At 40.2% G+C, this 21413-nt stretch overlaps 1 protein-coding gene across 1 annotated transcript in view; it reads left to right on the top strand.

Annotated features, from left to right (window-relative positions):
- SIN3B (SIN3 transcription regulator family member B) overlaps positions 1 to 21413 on the top strand; it is a 63447-nt gene that overhangs the window by 22717 nt on the left and 19317 nt on the right. Inside the window, exons 5-8 of the mRNA XM_027845385.1 lie at positions 1140 to 1283; positions 7182 to 7304; positions 11055 to 11144; positions 12334 to 12452. Coding sequence (XP_027701186.1) covers positions 1140 to 1283; positions 7182 to 7304; positions 11055 to 11144; positions 12334 to 12452 — 476 coding nt within the window. The remainder of the gene's footprint in view (positions 1 to 1139; positions 1284 to 7181; positions 7305 to 11054; positions 11145 to 12333; positions 12453 to 21413) is intronic.

Raw genomic sequence — 21413 nt, 5'->3', positions numbered from 1 at the left:
TTAACTAATTGTGGAAGACAACAGTTGTGTTGAAATGATAGATAATCCGAAATTTATTTGTGTCCCTTTGAAATGTGGGGGTAGGGTGGTGAGGAAGGCCAGATATATCTTCTAATTATATTTTTTAGGGGGAAAAAAGTAATGGAGATTGAAAGTGAATTAGGATTTCATAACCAACTGTTAGGTTGGAGGGCTCTGCTTGATGGGAGGGTTAAGCCTATTAGGGTTAAAAGTCATCCATGAAGCCCCTTCCATAGTTAGTAAAAAGTCACTGAGGGCACTCGGTGGCGCAGTGGATAGAGCACTGGCCCTGGATTCAGGAAGACCTGAGTTCAAATCTGGCCTCAGACACATAACACTTAATGGCTGTGTGACCCTGGGCAAGTCACTTAACCCCGTTGTCTAGCAAACAAAAAGAAAAAAGAAAAAAAAAGAAAAAGTCACTGAAAGGGAGCTTGTTTTTGGAGAGGCAGTGGGAAATGGTGGATTCACTTGGAGTAGGTTTAAATCCTGTCTCAGACCTGTCTCTGTGACCAGGGGCAAGTGACTTTACTTCTTACAGCCTCCTTTTCCTCATTGTGAAAGTGGCAATACACTCCCGTCCCACCTACCTCCAGGATTTTGAGACAAATCTCAGAGCCCTGTACAAATTGATTTAGTGTTGTCCCCGTCTTTACTGTTGGGGATCTTTTTTGTGCTGCTCCTTGTTGGAGAGGTGGCTTTTTCCCCTTGTATTCCTTTGTAGTTTCTCTGATAACTGCTTGAGAAGTGTTTGCTTCTGAGAGGGCTAAATTGCTGCTGCTTGCTTTGCCCTCCTCACCACCCTGCAGGCAGGTCCTTTGGTCATTTGAGCCTTGTCCTATGCACATCTCCCCTTCCCAGAGAAAGGAAGTAAGAGGGTGGTTATTGGAGATTGCTGAAGGTTTGCTAGGCAACAGGTTTCTAATTCTCCTTCTTTTCCCTGGAGCGAATGTTTATCGCCAGTCTGGCACACAGTCATGTCTGCATTGCAGCATATTGCATGCCAAGCTGTCAATGATCTGCTTTTTGGTTTTCTCTCCATAATTTGACTCTTGAATGTTACAGGATGACTCTTGTTATCACTAATGATTCATACTTCTTTCCCTGTAAATTGACAGAAAGAGCAGCTGAACACTAAAGGACGCCCTTTCCGGGGCATGTCAGAGGAGGAAGTATTTACTGAGGTAGCTAATCTCTTCAGGGGACAGGAGGATCTACTTTCTGAGTTTGGACAGTTCCTTCCAGAAGCTAAAAGATCTTTGGTATGTACTGAGATGAGATGGACTAGCCCCACAGGTAGCTCATTGGCTGGTGTAATGTTCAATGCTACCTACCCTCTGTGGGTTCATTTTGATCATTTCTCATTGGGAAACTTTACAAAACATGTGAAGTATGGCGACTTGCCATTGACAGCCAGAGAACCTGGTACGTGTGCATGGTGTCTTTTCTGTCTTCCAACATTTATCTGGCTCATCCTATGAGCTTTTGGAGGCCAGGGGTTTTTTCTGTCTTTCCTTTGGAGTTTCTGTAGAGATTCTACTACTTAAGAGTTCTATAAATAACAGCTAATGCTCCCTTTTACATCATTTTACAGAACACTAAAATAATTCATTGTATGGGTGTTCTCCAATGTATATGGAAGTTGTATTGCCAAAATCAATATATGAGTTAGTTGGTTGGAACTCAAAATATATTTTCCCATGGAAGTAATGTTATACATATTGGTTGGGTTCCCAGGTTAGACCACAAGACCTATTTAACTTGTAATATGCCTGATGGATTGTACTGATAGTGCTTACAAGCAAATTAACACCATTTAAACATGTATTTAAAATATGTTCAGAGTTCCACCTTGGAATATCTGGCAAGTATCTACCCTTGCCAAGGCCCCAGCATATATTCATCAAATACATGGGTAGAGTGCTAGTCAGAAGATCAGACATTTACTGGATTTAGGACTTTGGACAAATTAATATTTAACAGTCTCTCTGGGTCTTAGTTTCTTGATCTATAATATGGGAAAAAATGACATTTGCACCTGAGCCTCTAGAGTTGGTTCCTATGGCCTTGGAGAAGGGAGATGACGCATGGAGGTTGGGAACAGGTACTGTGGTGAGGAGTGACACTAAGACTGGGGGTGGCAAGTGGGGAGGTCTGGGACTGAGTGTATTTGGGACAGTGAAAAAGTGGGATTGAGGAATGGTGGTAATGAACAGCAATGAATGGGGTTTTTATCTTTCTTCTCCCTCTCCTTTTACCCTCCATGCTAATGAGCTTGGGGGTAAGAGTTGAAGGATCCCAGGTAGCAGGATGCAGTGATGTAGGGGAAAGGAAGTGGGCTAAAGCCTAATAGCTGCAGTAAAAGTATGGGAGTTCCTGTGGGCTCCTTTTTTTTGTAACAAATGCCCATGAGTTAGAGGCTACCTATATTTGGAGTTTCCTGGGTACTTTCTCTCTCCTCTTGATACACTTATCGAGGGGAAATCTGATTCTGGTGAGCCCCATGAGCAAGTAGCCTTTGTGGGGCTCAGTAGGCCAGAATGTGGAAGGTGGAGGTTCATTACTGCCCTTGTTTGCCTTGGAACGCTATCTGAGTACCTCCTCCTTTGAGTACCTCCTCCTTCTCACTAGGAATTAGGAGACTAGGGGCTAGATGAGCTGAGGACATTTCCCAGTTCTCTTCTCTTATGTTGTTGTATGAGAAAGAACACTTGACTTAGAATCAAGAGAATCTGTGTTTGAGGTATAGCTTTCCTAGTAGAGTTAAGTTGCGACATGGGGAAATCATGTTCCTACTCTAGACCTCAGTTTCTTCATCTGTAAAAGGAGGATGGTCCATATGACTTCAAAGGGTCTCCCTTAAACATCCTGTAGTCCTACATGTATCCATGTTTATCGACTATTTTGTGTTAAATTCAGTAAATGCACCTTCTGCGTATAACACTGTGCTAGGCCGTGGGAGTATATAAAGTTAGATAAGATATAATCCCAGCCTTCGTAGCACTTCAAATCTAGTAGGGTCATATGATAACCTAGATTTGTCCTGTGTTATTTTCATATGAGAAGTTCATAAAGTAGGATGTATGGGTGTGTTAAGGGTTGATGAGTTAGTTACCCAGTAGTTTGGCAGTTTGACTTGGTAGTAATGGGGTTGCCACCAAGAAAAGCTCCTACCAGTTTGGATGACTTGATCACTTGGCTGAGGCAGCATTTGTAAGGTCACTTATTTGGAGAAAGTCTTTCCTGGAATGTCAGTTGAGAGGAGGTCACCAAGTCCAGCTTCCTGCCCATCATAACGTTGTTGGCAGTAGTGATACAGTCTGGATTTGAATACTGCCAGTCATAGGGACTTTACTGTCTTGACAGGTCAGTCAGTTTGTTTTCAGAGCAGATCTGAGGAGGGGCTTCTTATGTTTAGCCAAAATTGGTCTCCATATAACCTCCCTCCCAGCTTGGCCTGGAGCAGGAGAGGCAGGTTGGTACGATTGGAAGAGCATTGAATTTGCAGTGAACCTCCATTCAAATCTCTGCTTTTGTGACTTAGCTGTGTGACTCTGGGCAAGTATAACTTCCCTGCATCTCAGTTTCCTCATTTATAAAATGCGCTGGTTGAAGTAGATGCTTTTAAAAGTCTTTTCTAGTTCTTAATCCCGTGCCTTCTGGTTCTACTTTTATGCGCTGGAGGGGATAAGCCAACGAGTTGGCCTCTTTTTGAATGTGACAGACAAGTCTTCCATGTAGAAAGATAACAATCCAGTCTTGCTGTCCCATCTCAGGGGCTTCTTCTGGTTTTTCCTGGTTGCCTGGCTGGGTATAGCTGTCTTAAACTGTAGGTACATCATAGAAATAAAAAGAATTTAATCCTCCTTTGTAAGGGAGAGGCTTACCAGTAGCTGCATGCAGTGAATGATGGGTTCTGTAGAGAGGGGAGCCGAAGCTTCCAGCAGAAAGAAAAGTGGAGCAAAGGACGTGGGAACCATCATTGAGCAGCATGGTGGCCTCGCCAGAGGTCACCATCACTACCAGACATGTGCCTGGCTTTCACCAACTTACTCTAACCATAGGCCTGTATCTGCCGTACCTCTGAAATTATGTTCCATTTACACTGTATAGATCTTCCATAGACCTGGTTATTTACACGCCCCACTAAAATGTGTTTGTTTTTATTTTTTTCTTTGTATCCAAAAGACAGGGCTTGAAGTAGTGGTAAATGCAATTTTTTAAAAATGCTTATTGACTGATAAAAAAACAACAACAAAAGAAACAGATCAAAAGATGAAGGATCTCAGTCTCCAACAGCCCTCACTCCTTGATTCCCCTTACTTACTTAGTTGCCTAATTCCTTTAATATGGGCTCTTAACAGTGGCCCGTGAACTTTTTTTGTTTAATATTTTGATAACTGTATTTCAGTAGAATCGGTTTCTTTTGTATCCTGTTATTATATGCATTTAAAAATATGCTTATGAGGAGGAGTCCTTAGGCTTCCCCAGATTGGCTGCCAGAAGGGTCCTTGATACAATGGAGGAGAACCTCTGAGCTAGACCCACTAAATCTGGGGTTTTTATTTGTATTACAAAAATCTTTGAAGGGTAATTATTTGCATTTCAACAGTTTTACCCTTGAGTTCTTTTAAACAGCTACATTCTCTAGTTCAAATCCATTTATAAACATCCTACTCTGTTAGATGCAGAGTAGGTTTGTCTTTAATAAGGCACAGTTGTGTATGGTTTTATTAATTCCTGGTCATTTATTAAAACTAAGGGGAAAAAAAACCCTAAGGTAAATTCTGAGACTTTTTTGTTAGTGCTGAGGGGCAGCCTGGCATAGTGGATTAAGGGTCAGGAAGACCCAAGTTCAAGTCTTGCCACATGGTTTTGCCACTCACTTAATCCCTCTCAAACCACTCTCAACCTGTAAGTGCTGATGAAGGCATAGATCTGGACTCCCCAGAATAGTTTAAGGGCTGTCTTAGTGTAGACACCGTGGCACATATGGAAGAGATGCCAGCCTTTAAGTCAGGAAGACCTGGGTTCAAATCCTGGGGCAGCTTCTGCTTCCTTGCTTTGTGACCTTAAGTGACAAAGTTAATAATGCTTGTGTTAGTCATCTCACTGAAGTGTACACAAAGTGTTGATTTAGGTGCAAAGGTTAATTCTTCTGTAGAATGGGGCTGATAATCCTTATCCTTTGTATTTAAAACTTGTTGTGAGGATTGGATGAGCCTACATCAAAAATGTGTTTGTGAAGTATAAAGCACTTTACAAATTATGTGTTTATTATTACCAAACTAAAGTTAATTGAGTAAGTCTAGAATGTTGAGAAGGAATGTGCTAGAATGAAAGGTCTAATGGACATAGATGTTCAGGGTTCCTGTCCTAGGTCTTCCTTTTACTAAGGACATTGGGCAAGTCTTTCTGAACTTTAATTTCTTTATTTGTAAAATGGGATCCTACTACCAACTCTGTCAACTTTGCAGGGCTTGTAATTTAGATCAAATAATGTAGTGGAAGCAAAGTGTTACATTGATATAAGGTATTGTTATTATTACTATTGGCATTGTACTATAGTGGATAGTATATCCTGCCAGTAAGGCCTGAATTCAGGTGCCCCTTTAGTACATAGTGGCTTTGTGACCTCCTCTTCCTCTCACTGTTCTGTGTACCTCTCTAAGATTGAAAGGAATAAAGATGTCATACTGTATTAGTGGAAGGAAGTTTCTTCACCAGAAATATCCCTGTACATAGTTCACTCTTTATACCCTATCCTGTTATTATTAGCTAATCATAATATTTATATAGCAAAGTCTTCCTTTGGCGCTTTTCTCTGCTGTGGAGATGACCCTGGTTCTTGAAGGCTTTGCTATTGGGAGTTAAGCTTCCAGGAGGGTTCATCAAGTTGGCCCAGTGCAGTGGCATTGAGAGACCGCCTGGGACACCTCCCGAGGCCTCTCGCTCCTGACCAGCTGCTTACCTGCCCCATGCGGAGTTTTTTTGATCTTCAGTACCTCATGATAACTATTGGTAGAAGGCATACCTTCACAGTAGTGAAATCTCAGATTTCTGAAGAATTGCAGTTGAAGAATGATAATTATAAACACAACTTTCAGGCACAGTCTCTAAGTGATTTGCAAATGAACAAGGAGAAAATGGAATTGATTATTTTTTTGGTCATTAAAATGACTGAAAGACCATTGGCTTAGCCTTCACCAAATCTGAGAACCGGCCAGTGTGTCAGACAAACAGCTCCCGGGATTGACCTCGTGTTGTTGTTCCCCTCTCCCTCTTCTGTGCTGTTCCTGCCTCTTTACTCCCTGAATGGATAGTGGTGAAGAGCGGCTGTGAAAGATTTGGCGTTGTAAATAGACCCTTGTATAAATTCTACTAGGACGTTGGTTTTTAAAAGCATAATTTTAGAGCTGGGAAGGACCTTAGGGGCCCTCAAGTCCAACCTCCTCATTTTATAGGTGTGTAAATTGAGGCTCAGAGAGGTTAACAAGGCCCTTAACCTAGGGTTGCACTGCTGGTTCAGTGTCTGAAGCAGGATTTGAACTCAGATCTTCCTGACTCCCAAGTCCAGTACTCTCTCAGCTGTTGTGCCTAGTTGCCTTTATGTGCCATTCTAATATGAACAGACTTGGTGGCTTGGGAAAATATACTGTGTACCCTGAAGAATCCTCAGATGTTATTCTAAACCTCACTTTAGAGCCTGAGAAGCAGAACTACTAAACCAGATGTTTCTAGTGTGTAAATGGACCACCTACAAAATATCTGATTTGCTTTAATTTTTTTTTTTTGCCACCATTTGGGAATATATTGAAAAATAGGATTCTGTGGCTCTGCCCAGGCCTATGTTAGTCTTTCTTGGACCTTGCATAGCCCTCTCTTAGGCTCCTGTTGACTTATTCTGTACTGTGGTCATTAGATTTCTCTGTGTTTTGGAACGCATTCTAAAAGTGAGATACTCCAGATTGATTGTAAACTCCAGAAGGGCAGGGCTCTGTCTTACTTCATTTTTGCATTTCTTTTAGTACCTAGCACGGTGTGCCAAGTGCTTAATAAATGGTGGTTGAAGGGATGGATTTGCTTCGTGTCCTGTGAGCATCAAAGTAGCACAGCTACAGTCCTTTACACGAATCAGAAATCATGTTTGTTTCCTTTAGTTTACAGGAAATGGACCATGTGAAATGAATAGCGTTCAGAAAAGTGACCATGAAAAGAACCTGGAACACAGCAAAAAACGGTCTAGGCCTCTGCTCCTTCGTCCTGTCACTGGCCCAGCCAAGGTAACTATCCCCAATAAGGAAAGCAGATTAGACCCAGCCTGGGGATTATTTTAAGGAAGCAAGTCAGTGCTGTGACAATCCACTCCTAATTTTCTTTTAGAAAGGATTTATTTGAGTGATAGGGTTGACCTGTAAGTTTTGAGATTTAAGTTCTCCTTTCTTGGAACTGAGATGCTAAGTAGAAGCAGCATAGTGTAGGTGAAAGAATATAGAAATTAGTAAGTGAACTTGCTTTGTGAGAGTGGACACATCCCTTAACTGTCCTTCTCTCCTAGCTTTGGCACTAAGGCTCTCCTGGCCCTGACATCCTGTGTTCTAAGGGTGACCTCCTCAGTTACTGATGTGACTGAGTTCTGTGTTCTAAGGCCTTCCCAGCCCTGGCAGTTTCTGTTGTAAAATTCCTTCCAGCTCTGATGTTTTCTACTAGTCTAGATCTGCTATTAATTATTTGTGTGACCTTAATTCAATCTCTCTCTGCCTCAACATCTTCATTTCTCATATGTGATGGTAATAGCTTCTCTGTCCTTCTTACAGTAATTGTAAAGATCAAATAAAATATTGGGCATAAAAGTGCTTTGAAAAATTTCCCGTTAGTCCTTGCAGGACTTTGTTCTCCCCACTGGGAAATCTTCAAGTGAAGAGCATAGTAGTTCCTGACCATAAAAAAGTTGGGAATCATCTTGAGAGCTTGTCTGTCAGGAGATCATTTTACTGCAATCTCTACAACCCAGCTGAGGGTCCTGAAGGTAACAGGATAGCCTTTGAGCAGACCAAAGTGATTCCTTACAATCCCTGCGTCAGAGCTCATGCTTTACTTATGGAGGAGCCCCGCAGGCTTTTAGATGACTCAGTGGGTAGATAAATCATTTATGAAGTAATGCCCCTGTGCTGAGTGCTGGGGATACAAACAGAAATGCCAGATCGTCCTTGCTGTCAGGGAGCTCCCACTCTAGTAGGGGGAGACAGCGCCTTCAGGGAGTGGGTTTCAGCTGCAGGTCAGATGGAGAGGCTTCCTGGTCCTAAAGTTGTAGGGGCAAATCAGATGGGGACACATCATTTCTCTTGTCATTTTCCTTGATAAAACGACCTCTCTTTCTGAGGATGAACCATTTGTCAGAGTCAAGGGTTTCATTGAGGGGAACTTTCTTTATTGGGGTCTTATTAGATGAGTCAGTTTGTCAGTGTTGAAAAAGACAAAAACTGTGAAGTAAACCTGAGGCTCCCAAAGTGTTGGGGCAGGCTGTCCATAGACTTCAGTAACTTTGGAGATTGCTTTGTCAGTGCTAAGTGTCTTGGAACCTCAGAGTTGGAAGGGCTCTTGGAGGTACTCTAATTCAACACAGTCTTGACTGTGATCTCCAGAGAGAAAGGTAACCCCCAACTTATTCTTTTAGACAGCTGTCGTTGTAAGGCTTTGCTTTTCTTCAGCCTAATTCTGCCTCTCTGAAACTTCTATCCACTGTTCCTCATTCTGCCCTCTGGGTCAAAACAGAACAAAAACATGTCTAATTCCTCGTATTTTTTTTTTTTCTTTTGATGAGGCAGTTGGGGTCAAGTGACTTGCCCAGTGTCATGTGTCTGAGGTTGGATTTGAACTCAGATCCTCCTGACTCCACGGCTGGAGCTCTATCCACTGATCCACCTAGCTGCCCCTCTAATTCCTCTTCTAAGCTATGGCCTTTCCTGTACTTGAGGACAGCTGCCAGGGGTTCTTCATTCCCCCATGTCTTCAGAAGAGAGAAGTTAAATAATTTCCATTTGCTTCCTCCTGTCCTCATACAGTATGATCTTGAACCCATTTCCCTCCAGCTCATCAGTCTCCATCCTAAACTTTGGGGCCCAGAATGGAACACAACATTGTAGCTGCGGTCTGACCAGGATATTCCTCTCATTGCAGTCTAAGCTGTCATTTGCATAAGGTCTCTGAGCCTTGATGGACATTGCATTGATCAGAGTTTTTAAGGATTTCACAGTTGTCTTCTTTACGGTTTCATAGATTGTTCTTCTAGTTGTGTTCCTTTCACTCTGCATCAGTTCTTAAAGGCTTTGCCTCTGCCCGTTGTGTCGTTCTTTATGGCACATTACATTCTTCATTACATGCACATACCACAATTTGTTCAGCAGTTCCCTAATTCCGTAAAATTTTTTTTTGAAGTTTTCATTCTGTGTTTTAAGAAGTAGTTAGTGGGGTGTGGGCAGGGGAGGACATCAACAAAAATGTACTACTTGGCTCTCTTTGAGTGATGTTAAATTCAGGAGGCCTCCACTGAAGTCCTGCTACAGGATGCCTCATTTTGGTCTGTGTTATTAAAATCACATGACCTTAGGTTATTAAAAGTTTTTTAAGCCAAGTGCAAGCTTTGGTAGATCCTACCAAGTTGGAAATGTTTTAAGTATGGCCCAGCAAATTGACTGTGTCCTACCTTAGAGGACCAGCCTTGCTAAGTGTGAGAAGACCTAATGCCTGAAGTTTGGCCACCATATGATGAATAATTTTGGTTGGATCTACTGAGAAACACTGACTCATAAAGCATGAAGAAGTTGGGTTCTGAGCTGGTGAATGGAGTCCCTACATGGGTGAAATCTTTTGAAATATTGACAACACTCTGAAAAGTACAGTATAGAAGAGATGTAAGGAACCATTTGAATCTCATTGTTTTGGCCTTGGATGATGCTAATATTGTCAGCTCATAAATAAGCATTTTTTAAATTAAAAAAAAGAAGCATTTAATGAGCTTAAAAATTCAGATCCTTCCATACCATGCTTTATAAATAAGAAATTAATTGTGCTTATGTGATAGAGATTTCTAAGCTGTTGTGACCGATAGTCGCTGTGGACTGTTAGTAAAGACGTTGGCTCAATGTGTAGCCGAGGCTGAAATTGATGACTGGTTTTCATTAAGAATGGCATTAGACATTGTCCTACTCAGACGCAACTATATTCTGGTACCATGCCTCAGGAATACCAGAGCAGCTGGCAATGATTCCTTTTAGACGAGAATCTAAAATGGTAACAGTGATAGTGGAGCCAGAGGGCCTGGGTTCAAATTCTAACTCTGTCATTTACTATCTTCGTGACCTTGAGTAAATCACTCAGTTTCTCTAGGCCCTTGTTGTTCAGGTGTGGGGGGTTGAGCTAGTAGGCTTCTGAAGTTCTTTTCTACTCCTAGGTCCTTAGTAAAACAGACTATATAAAAAGATAGGACCTGATTAATTGGGGAAGAGATGCTCAGCATTGGTGTGTGCCTGTGATTTAACAAAACAGAGAAAGCTTGGGCAAAATGTTCAAGAATGATCCTAATGATCCAGGACCAGATCCTGGGTACTGGATCTCCTTCAGCAGGACAGGAAAGACATGAATTTGAGACCTAGAAAGGGAAGGCCTTTTAAGTATAACCTGGACCACAGCACCTCTTCCAAGGAAATTGCTGGGCTAAAAAGACCATGAGTCTGATATCTATGTCTCATCTCTTTGGCGTATGATTCAGTTCACCCTGTGTCTTTAGTGCCAAGTGCTAGGGCTGTAGAGACAGCTTAGACACTGCTTGTGTCTCTGGGTGGAGGAGGGCAGATAACAGGGACGTGTCTGGGTGGGGTGGCCCAAGGAAGGGACCGAAGAAGGGAGTGGTGATTATCAAGGGCAGAGTGGGAATTGGCCTCGGAAGAGTTGGTGTTCATGTCTCCAGCTAGCTTTTATTGAGTGCTTGGTGCATGCAGACTGCTTTAATAGTGCTGAACTTTTCATGACAGAAGAAAATGAAGTTGCGAGGGACCAAAGATCTGTCTGTTGCAGCTGTGGGAAAATATGGAACTTTGCAAGAATTTTCATTCTTTGACAAGGTCAGTAATTTGATCCCTTCTGTTGGGGAACTGTGGGTTCTGGTCCACAGTTCTGCATTCCTTTCCTTTTCCTTTCCGACAATTCATTGTTCTGTTGATTTGGAGCATTGATTTGGAACTGGAGAGAAGAAAAAGCAGGGTTTCTGGCAAGCACTTTGGAAAAATGCTTGGGAAGACTGTTTTGCTGCTGCATTGACTTTAAGCTTAGTTTCCATGGGAAACCCAGATTGGTCAGCTCCTGTTCTTTTTGGTGATTAATGGTTTGTGGCAATTCACTAGAACCCTGCTTTGAAATTGGCAGGCTCTCCAAGGTGGGGAGACTTTCGTTCTAGGGTTTGGGTTTTTTTTTTTATGTTTTATTGATGCCTTACACCAAAGTCATTTCAGGCTGGGAAGACCATGAGCACTGGCCAGTGCTTCTTTTGTCTAAGGAACAGCTTAACTTAGCTTGCAGAGACTCACAGACCAACAGAGGATAAATTTTTTTTGGCCAGACCCACACTGACAAATGGTAGCTCCTTAAAAATATTGAAGTTTCTGGTAAGTGGTACTTCCTGGTTTTCAAGACCAGTCACACCTTCCTGCTGGACATCCTAGTGTACTGCTCATGTAGGTTAGCTGTTGGGCAAACTGTCCTCCTTCCCCCATCAGAAGGGATCCATAAAAGATATAGAGCTGGAATTTTTGGTGTCACTGTGTCTGTTAGTACTGTGGTACCATTACATGATACTGAAAATATATAGCATTGGCTTGGGTTGTTAGGATCCAGTAATAGTTAGTTCAGGTGCTCTCCTAATATTTGGCCAATGTGGTGTAATAAAGTTTTGAGTATGGAATCAAGAAACTGACTTGGGTTTCTGGGTTTGAATTCTGGTGCTGATACTTTTTAGCTTTGTAAATATAGTCAAATCACTTGTAATTATAGTCAAATCCTTGCTGAACCTCCATTTCCTTATCTCTAAAATGGGGATAATAATACCTCTCCTACTTACCTTCCCAATGGGGTTGTGGGGAAAGTGGCATAAAATGTGAGAAATAGTTATTACTTTTTTTGGTTTTGATTATTTACTTTAAACCATACTTTTATTGATCTACAAGCAGAATAATAACTGGACTGGGGTTGAAAGTCTTAGAAATCACAGATCTTCAGCATAGAGCTTTCTAACATTCTTCATTCTTTCTTCCTTAGGTACGTCGGGTACTAAAAAGCCAAGAAGTCTATGAAAATTTCCTCCGCTGCATTGCACTCTTCAATCAGGAGTTGGTGTCTGGCTCAGAGCTCCTACAACTGGTCACCCCTTTCTTAGGGTGAGCTAATGCCTTAACCAGTGCTTGTATGATTTTTAAAAAAACACATCTCAAATCATGAATAAGAATGACATTTATGTAGTCCCAAAAAAGTTTGCAAACACTTTATGCACTTTATTTCTTGGGGGCCTCCCAATAACCCTGTGAGGTAGGTATCATCACCCCTGTTTTACAGAGGAGGACACTGAGACTCAGATGTGTGAAGTGACTTACCCAAGGTTGCACTGTTAGTGTCATAGGTAAGATCTGAACCCTGCTGTCTCCGACTAGTCCAGCACCCTGCCCTCTATGTCATAAGTTTCATTACGTGCTCAAATATGTTCTAAGTCAGAATGTGAATTTCTCTAGTTGCTCTGAGATTATCAATAGAAACATTTAAGCCTTATTTTCCAGATTTCCTGGACTGTAATTAGTCTACTGTTGTAACCACTTTTAAGTGTGGGTCGACTCTTCCAGTGCTGTGAGCAGGAGTGTAGCTGAGGATTTTTGCATGTAGGATTACAAGCATATATTTGTAATGCTGGAAGAGACCTTGACTGCCATTATTACACTTGAGCTGACAGTGTCATATTTAAAAGGCATATCAGAAGTCACCTTCATTCCATCATTGAAACATCAGAGTAAGACTTTCATAAAGGGATAAAAAGCATTCCTCCTCTTCCTCCTTCTGTTGCTTTTCATCATTATGAATAATACTCAGGTTGGGAATATTTTTCATAATGCATAAAGTGCTTGGCCTGGTTCCAGTTCTGCCTGTGACACTGTGTGACCCCGGGCAAGTCATTCCACCGCTATACCTCAGGCACGTCTCTGGGACTTGTCTCCGAAGTCAGAGGCATCTTGCAATCTTCACTGGGGGACTGAAATCACACATCTTTTGCATTTTCAAGCACTCTTTTTGATAGTGCTACTCAGTTGTACTACTGGTGCTGCTGCTGCTGCTGCTACTGCTACTACTACTACTACTATAACAATATTTCAGTATTTTAAAGAGACTTTTAAAAAGATTCATAGTTCTCAGCACTTCTGCCCCTGGCACATATGACCGTCCCGTCTACACTTTAGTATACAGTGTTTATGAGTGTTGGTGGCTGTGAGTAGCAGACGTGTTGGCCTTTTGGGGATGAGCCTCTCTACATTGAGCTTGAGCAAGGCAGATCTCAAGTGATAGCTTCTAAGTACTCGAAGCCCTTCTTGTTTTGTTGGGGCATGCCTGAATTTACACTTATTTGGCCTATCTTGCAAGAGTTGAGGAGGGAGGGAGAGGGAACTTCATGTCGCAATTGAGCATCAGTTAGACTAGTGGAGAGTTAGTAATCATATAAGAATGTGTCTTTTAAATGATTGTCTTTATTATTGACCATAACCATCATTTGCAGCCTAGTGGTAACGCTTATTTGGGAGAGAACGGACTTCAGGAAAATAGTATGGTTAAACAAATTAGCCAGGAGCTTATGCTCTGTCTGTTTTTGATGGGTTTGTGTAAAAGGAAGATCACCATCTGGTGCTACTTATGGAAACACATTTTACGTAGAAGAGTTTAGGTCTAACTTTAAAAGGACTTATTCCCCAAACACGGACACACGTGCTTTTTTTTACATATAATAGTTTATGTCAACACAAAAGCCACTTCTCGACATTCATTCAAAAAGCGTTTCCTAAGTACCTACTGTGGGCCAGAATCTTGGGATAAAGAGATAGAAGAAAAACAGTCATCGCTTTCAAGTTGTTGACCCCAAAACATACACAAAGCATCGTTGGAGGAGGACACTCTGAGCTGGGCGGGGAGCCAGGAAATGCCCCTCGCAGGAGGTGGCCCTCGGACTCCCTCTGTGGAGGTGAGGGGGAGGAGGAGGCCTGGAATCCTGGAGCAGCAGGCCGGTGAGCCTGGCCGCCGTGCGGAGCTGTAGGCTAGGGCCGGGCTGAGAAGGGCGCGAGGCCACTCGGCGTAAGGGGAGCCGGCAGAGCTTCTTGGGCAGGGGAGCGGCGCACGCGGTCAGACCCATGTTTTCGAAATAGCAATTTGGCAGCTTTGTGGTTATAAGGATAGGAATTGCTTTTTTTGCAAATACATAACTTTTCAGCATAAACCCTGCCTAAGTTTTTATTCATATGTGACTAAAAAGTCCTTTAATTCAAAATGAGGAAGAAGTTTTTGACAGAGAAGATCACAGGGTCAAAAATCCAGAGCCAGAAGGGACCATGGAGGGCATCTAGTCCAATCCCCTATTTTACAGATGAGGAAACTAAGGCCCAGGCTGGTTGGATCATAGGAAAGTTATTGCATCTTTTTCAAAATAAATACATTTAATTGAAAAGTCAGTTACATATTGCATTTTTTTTCAAAATAAAGGCATTTTATTAGAAAGATTAACAAAGCAAATGACAGAAAGATATCTTATGCACACATAAACACACAATCTCACAAATTCCCATTCCGCTCATTGGAGCGGGAAGAATTATAGCCTCTTAACTCGTGCGTCTCAACTAGGGCATCTCTCTGCCCCTGAAATTGCCACTTGTTATTTCCTTACAAAGCCACTGGTGTCATCTGCTGGCCTGCTTTCTTTGCAAACTGCTGGTGTCCCCTGTATACATTGCATTGTGAACCTATGACTCTGTGGGTCATCTTTTAATTGGTTCAGTCATATGAAAGACAAAAGTGTGTGGATTTCTGGGTCACATGACTACCAAGATGGAAGAATAGACATTTTCTCCAATCCCCGTGACTTCTTCAGCTTCTCTAAAATGTTAGTTATGTGCAAGGAATAAAGCAGCTTCAGCTGTCTCCACAATATAGGATACCAAGGACCCCAAAGAAGTAAAAACTAGATCAACTAACAACAGAGAAGCTCAGTAATCCCTAACCCGTAATGCCTTAACCTCTCCCACCCCCAGACCACCATGCTGTAGTAGCAGGACTGCACGAGACAACCAACCGGCTCTCAACAGAAACCAATTCTACCACCCGTCATTCTTCCCAATAGAGATCTCTTGGAGATCCAGAAAGCAGAAAATTGCTTTGGTTGTGACAGCAGTGTGCATTGAGGCAGCACTGTGCAGCAGAGCTCAGCTTGATAACGAGGGAGCAGAGTGAACTGGGGCAGAACCTGTGTGCCTGAATGGCACTTCACTAAACCTGAAGGAGAGAGCTTAGCATCCAGCTGGATCAGTTCTGTCCCCCTGGAAGTCGCGTGGGGCCAAGATGAGCTGGTGAACTATAAAATTCTTGAAGAGAAAGCTGAGATAACTGAGAAGTCCAGCTTGCAGGGAAACCACGCTCGAAGAGAAAGGGAAGGAGTGAGAAAGTCAGGAATAGAAGATTATAAGAAAATAAAAAGACTGAAATTACCACAGATCTCAGGGGAAAGAAAGCTCAGTTAATAGAAAATAACGCCTGATGAGGCAGAGGACCTTGTGGATTTCCAAGAGAACATGGAACTACAGGAAGATGTTCCTAAATGGTTTGAAAGAAAAAATAAGACTTGCGAAAGCAAAATTTATGGTCTGCACAGCAAAAGTAATTGGCCGAAGAGATAAACATGTATTTACTGTCCTGTGGCATTTCACCAAAGGAAAGAGGGAATAACTGATTGTGAGTGAAAATGTGTGGAAGTGAAGGACAGTTTGGAGAACAGAAGTAAAAAGCAATTACATTAAAAGGAAATATGCTTCCCATACAAGCAAAACATGATCTCAAAGACAGGATATATAAAGACAATTTAGAAATTATAGGTCTACCAGAAGAACACAAGTCAAAAAGCATAATGCAAGAAATAGTACAAGAAAACTGCCCAAAACTTATGAACATAGAATGCAAAGTGCCAGTCAGAAAAATCCATGGAATACCTCTATAAATAAATAATATCCTGCAAACTCCAAGATATGGTTAAATTCAGCAGTTTGACTGACAGACAGCAAATTCTGCAAACAACCAGAAGACAGACCCCCAAATATAAAGGAAAGGAAATTTAAATCACTTTTCAGCATCCACCAAAAACCATAGGAGGAAATGGACTAATATGTTCTAAAGCACAAAGGAGCTCAAGATGCAAAATAAGGTGACCTACCCTGCAAATCTGAGCCTAACCAATAATGAAAGGAGGTGCATGTTCATTAAAGAGGTGTTCAAAACATTTCTAGAAAAACCAGATCGGAAGAAATTATTTGCCTTTCAGGCACCCCAGACAATGGAAATACAAACCACTAATAGAGCAGCCAAGGATGACAATAACAAATTAACAACAGAGGAATAATTAAGAGATTTCTTTCTAAATACATACGTGGAGATAAGGATGAAAACAAAAAGTAAATAGAAGTGGTTCTGGAGAAACAGGCCTGAAACTATGGACCAGACCTCAAAACCCTCCACCTATAGTTGAATGCATTTTTTTTCAAATTACAGGGGCAAAATTACAGGATGTGAGGGTGCATGAAAGGGGGTAAAGGAAGGAAATTATATAGGGGAATATATGATATACCATAAACAAGTCAAAAGTTAACAATGAAGGTAAAATAAGCTTTGTATTCCCTTGGGAAGAAGAGAGCCTAGAGGAGAATGGGTGATGAGGCAGAGGGGAGGGATTGAAAAAGGTCAGAAGAAGTGGAGAAATCTTGTTTCAGTAGTGGGAGACGGCAGCAGTAATGAATGTTCCCGTCGTAGAAGAGAGATATTCTATAAAGGGAGGTTCGGACCTTTCGGTGGGTATCATCTGCAGGTATCTGAAGCTTAGAGAGACCATTCATCTTGCATCAGGAGAAGGGGAATCAGAGCGGCTGTGGGCAGCCGAAACCTAGAAGAGTGGGAAGATCCATAGACCGAAGGATGTTTCAAGGCAAATGGGAAAAGAATGGCCATGGGAAAGGCAGAAGTCAATAATGAACTGCACAGTCTAGGATGTAGGACACTTTTTACTATGGGATAGAGTCTACTCTATCACCTTTAGGAATTGGTATTTCTAAGAGTGAGGCACAACTGAAAAAAAAAGGGATCTTTGGGGCAAGGTCTACAAGGCAACAGCATAGAACTTAAAAGAAGGACTCCAAAATAGGTACTAAAGAAGCTTTAATTCTATCAGATAAAGAGAGAATAAAGAAGGAATAAATAAGAGGAGGGCCATGAATCAGAGAATTAAAGTCTAGTATAGATAGACAAGATAAATAAGGAAGAGAATGAGGAAAAAGAAATCCTTTCTAGGAAAAGGCATAGGAAAATGAACTTTTAAAAACTTTAACAAATTGAAGGGGGGGGAGAAGAAAAATTATACTTGAGGGGGAAAGGAGGAAGAATTAGGTAAAATAAAAGTAAGCAAGAAAAAAATAAACAAAGCTAGGGAGGTAGTAATAAATGGGAGTGGGGAAAGCTTGAGGGTGATGTGAAGAGAATTAATGAGTACAGGGGTTGCTGTAAAAGAGATTAAAATAAATGAAGAGATGTAGTACTTCCAAGTCCCAATTTTTTGGGGGGAAAATTAAAGACAAATGGAGGGAGATATAAAACTAACTCATAACTTTGAATGTGAATGGATTAAATGGTCCAAAGAAATGAAAAAAGTGACCGATTGGATAAGAAAATAAAACCCCACAATCTGTTTCTTAAAATAAACACATTTTTTAAAAAACAGGGACAAAATCAAAATGAGAGATTAGAAAAAAATTTTTATTATGCATCAGATGAATCCAAAAAAAGCAGAATTTGCAATCATGGTATCAAACAAAACAAACATTCAGAACATAAAAAGGAATAAATAAGGAAACTACATTATACTGAAATGAACCATAGACAACAAACCAATGTCAATGTTAGACTTAAGTGCTTCAAATGCTTTAGTATCTAAATTCGTGAAAGAAAAATTAACTGAATTCCAAGAAGACATAGCAAAACAGTAGTGGCAAGAGATTTTCATGTGTTTAATTTTCTATAACAAAAAAAAAAGATGGAAAAATACAGAATTGAACAAATTGGTGGAGAAAATAGAGCGAAAAAACTGGCATCTTCTAAATGAGATGTGTGTATGTGCTCTTCTATATATGTATATCTTTACATATCTCAGCACCATGTGAAACTTTTGCAAACATTCACCATTTATTAGGGCACAGAATAGTGCAAACAAATGTTAAAAAGGCAGAAGTAGTAAATACATCCTTTACAGACTGTTAACACAATAAAAATAGTTCAAGGATCACAAACAGAAGCCAGAGACTCAAATGGAAACTTAATGAAATCCTAAAGGGTGGGTCAAGGAACAAATCAGAAATTATAATTACAGTATAAAATGATAATGATGAAACAACAATACCAACAATTTCTGGAATGCATCTAAATAAAACAGTTATCTGGAGAAAAATCATATACTGTAAACATACATTGACAAAATTGAAAAAGAATTAATGAACTGAACATGCATTTTTTAAATTTAGAAAGCCAGCAATAAGGTTAAAATAAACACAAAAAAAGTTGATATTAAAAATTAGAAGAGAAATAGATAAACTGGAAACAACAATATCTTTTAGAAACAATAAAAGTAAATGCTAGTTTTTTGAAAAGACTGACAAAATTGATAAACTTTTAGCCAGTCTGATGAAAGAGGGCAGAAAATCACCTCAACAAAGTAGCAGATGGTATAATTTCAACAAAACCAAGAATAATCAGAACATGTTATACACAGTTGTGTGCTAAGAAAACTGAGAATGTAAAAGAAACAAATATATTCAGAATTGTGAAATATCCAGAATAACAAAAACTAAATAGAAGTCTTAAATCTCCTGGTCCTGATGGATTCACAGGAAAATTCTATCACATTTTTAAAAAACAGGTAATACTAATACTACACGAATTATTCTCAAAAATTGATAAAGAAAGCACCCTGCCAGGTTTCTTTTGTGAAACAAATATAGTCCTTACTCAACCAGGGAAGGATAAAGCACCTAATGAGAACTACAGACCAGTGTACTTGAGATACAATGATACTGACCTTTTCATTTGAATTAGACTTTCATCTCTAGACTGAGCATTTTTATTGACTATCCCTCCTGCCTGGAATTTACTCCCTTGTCATCTATGCCTTTTAATTTCTCTGGCTGCTTTAAAGTCTCAGCTAAAATGCCACTTTTTTTTCAGGAAGCCTTTCCCAATACCCCTTAATACTATGCCATCCTCCTGTTGATTATCTCCATTTACTTTGTATATATCTTGTTTATACATAGTTATTCCCATTTTATTTATGAGACTATAAGTTCTTTTATTGCAGAAACTCTCTTTGACATTTCTGTGTAACTCCAGTGCTTTCCACAGTGCCTGGGCCATACTAGGTGCTTCATTTATTTATTTGTTTGTTTGTTCGTTCATTTATTTATTCATTCATTCATTCATTCATTCATTTATTTATTTTTAGGCGGTTGGGGTTAAGTGACTTGCCCAGGGTCACACAGCTAGTAAGTGACAAATGTTTGGTCTGAGGCCGGATTTGAACTCAGGTCCTCCTGACTTCAGGGCCAGTGCTCTATCCACTGCGCCACCTAGCTGCCCTGTACTAGGTGCTTCATAAATGCTTTTTGAGTGAATGACCAATATCATTAATGAATATTGCTTCAAAATTTCTAAATAAAATTATATTGGATTACAGCTAATTATCCAAGAAATCATTCATAATGACCAAGTTGAATTTATACTAGGAATGCAAGGGTGTTAGGAAGACAATCTACACAATCATATCACAAATAAAAACATCCAAAACCACATGATTATTTCAACAGATAAGGAACAGAGCCTTTACAACTCATTTATGCTGAGAATCCTATGAAGTATAGGCATGGAAGAACATATGAAAAATATTTTAAAAGTATCTAAAACCAAAAGCAAGCATCATATGCAGTGGAGATCCACTACAATCTTTCCCAGTAAAGACAGAAATAAAGCACACTCCCCTCTATTGTTTAATATAGTTCTGAAAATGCCAGCAATAGCAGTAAGACGAGAAGCACATTAAAGGCATAAAGACAGGTAAAGAGGAGATAAAACTGTCCATGTTTGCTGATAACATGTTGGTTTACTTAGAAAATCCTAGGGAATTAGCAAAGATGCTAATTGAGACAATGGAGAAAAATTGCACGCTAGAAGCCCTCAAAAATCAACAGCATTAATATATAATAATAAAACCCAAGAGACAATAATAGGGAAATGTCACTCCAAGTAACTACAAACTGCATAAAATATCTGGAGATCCATCTCCCAAAGCCTACACAACATTTAGAATGACTTAACTAGCTGGAGGCCTATTCAGTGCTCATGATTTTGCTGTGGCGGTATAACAAAAATGATAAGACCACCAAAGTTTACATTTACATTTTTAATACTATATCAAATTGTCAAAAGGATGCTTTATACTTAATAAAAAATTAATTTGGAAAAATAAAAGATCTAAACTAACAAAGGAAATAATGAAAAGAAGTTGAGGAAGGGGAATAGTACTTCCAGACCTCAAACTGTATTTTAAAGCAGCAATTACCAAACCAGTTGGTATTAGTTAAAAAATAGAGCTAGACCAGTGAAACAGATTAGACAGAAGATAATTAGAAACAATGGAACTTGATAACCTAGTGTTTGATCAACTGGAAAATGTAAATTAGTTAGGAAAGAACTCTATTTGATAAAAGCTGCTGGGAAAACTTGAAAGCAATCTGGCAGAAATTAGGTTTATACCAAAACCTTTTTACCATATTTCATAATGCATTCTAAATGGATATATGACCTTAATATTAAAGATCACACTATTTTAAAAACTAGAAGAAGAACAGATCATATACCTTTCACAGACAAAAATAATGCAGTTAGGATAAGAAAGGTAGTTGGTTGAATGGAAAAGTTTTTTTTTATCAAATTTCTCTGATAATGGATTTGTTATCCAAGGTATAAGTGTGTGTGTGTGTGTGTGTGTGTGTGTGTGTGTGTGTGTGTGTGTG

This window comes from Vombatus ursinus, unplaced genomic scaffold (assembly GCF_900497805.2).
Source record: "Vombatus ursinus unplaced genomic scaffold, bare-nosed wombat genome assembly UNPS02014961.1, whole genome shotgun sequence".
In the NCBI taxonomy this organism is placed as follows: domain Eukaryota; kingdom Metazoa; phylum Chordata; class Mammalia; order Diprotodontia; family Vombatidae; genus Vombatus; species Vombatus ursinus.
Note: the sequence above shows the minus strand (reverse complement) of the source record. Positions and strands in the feature narration are given on the sequence as shown.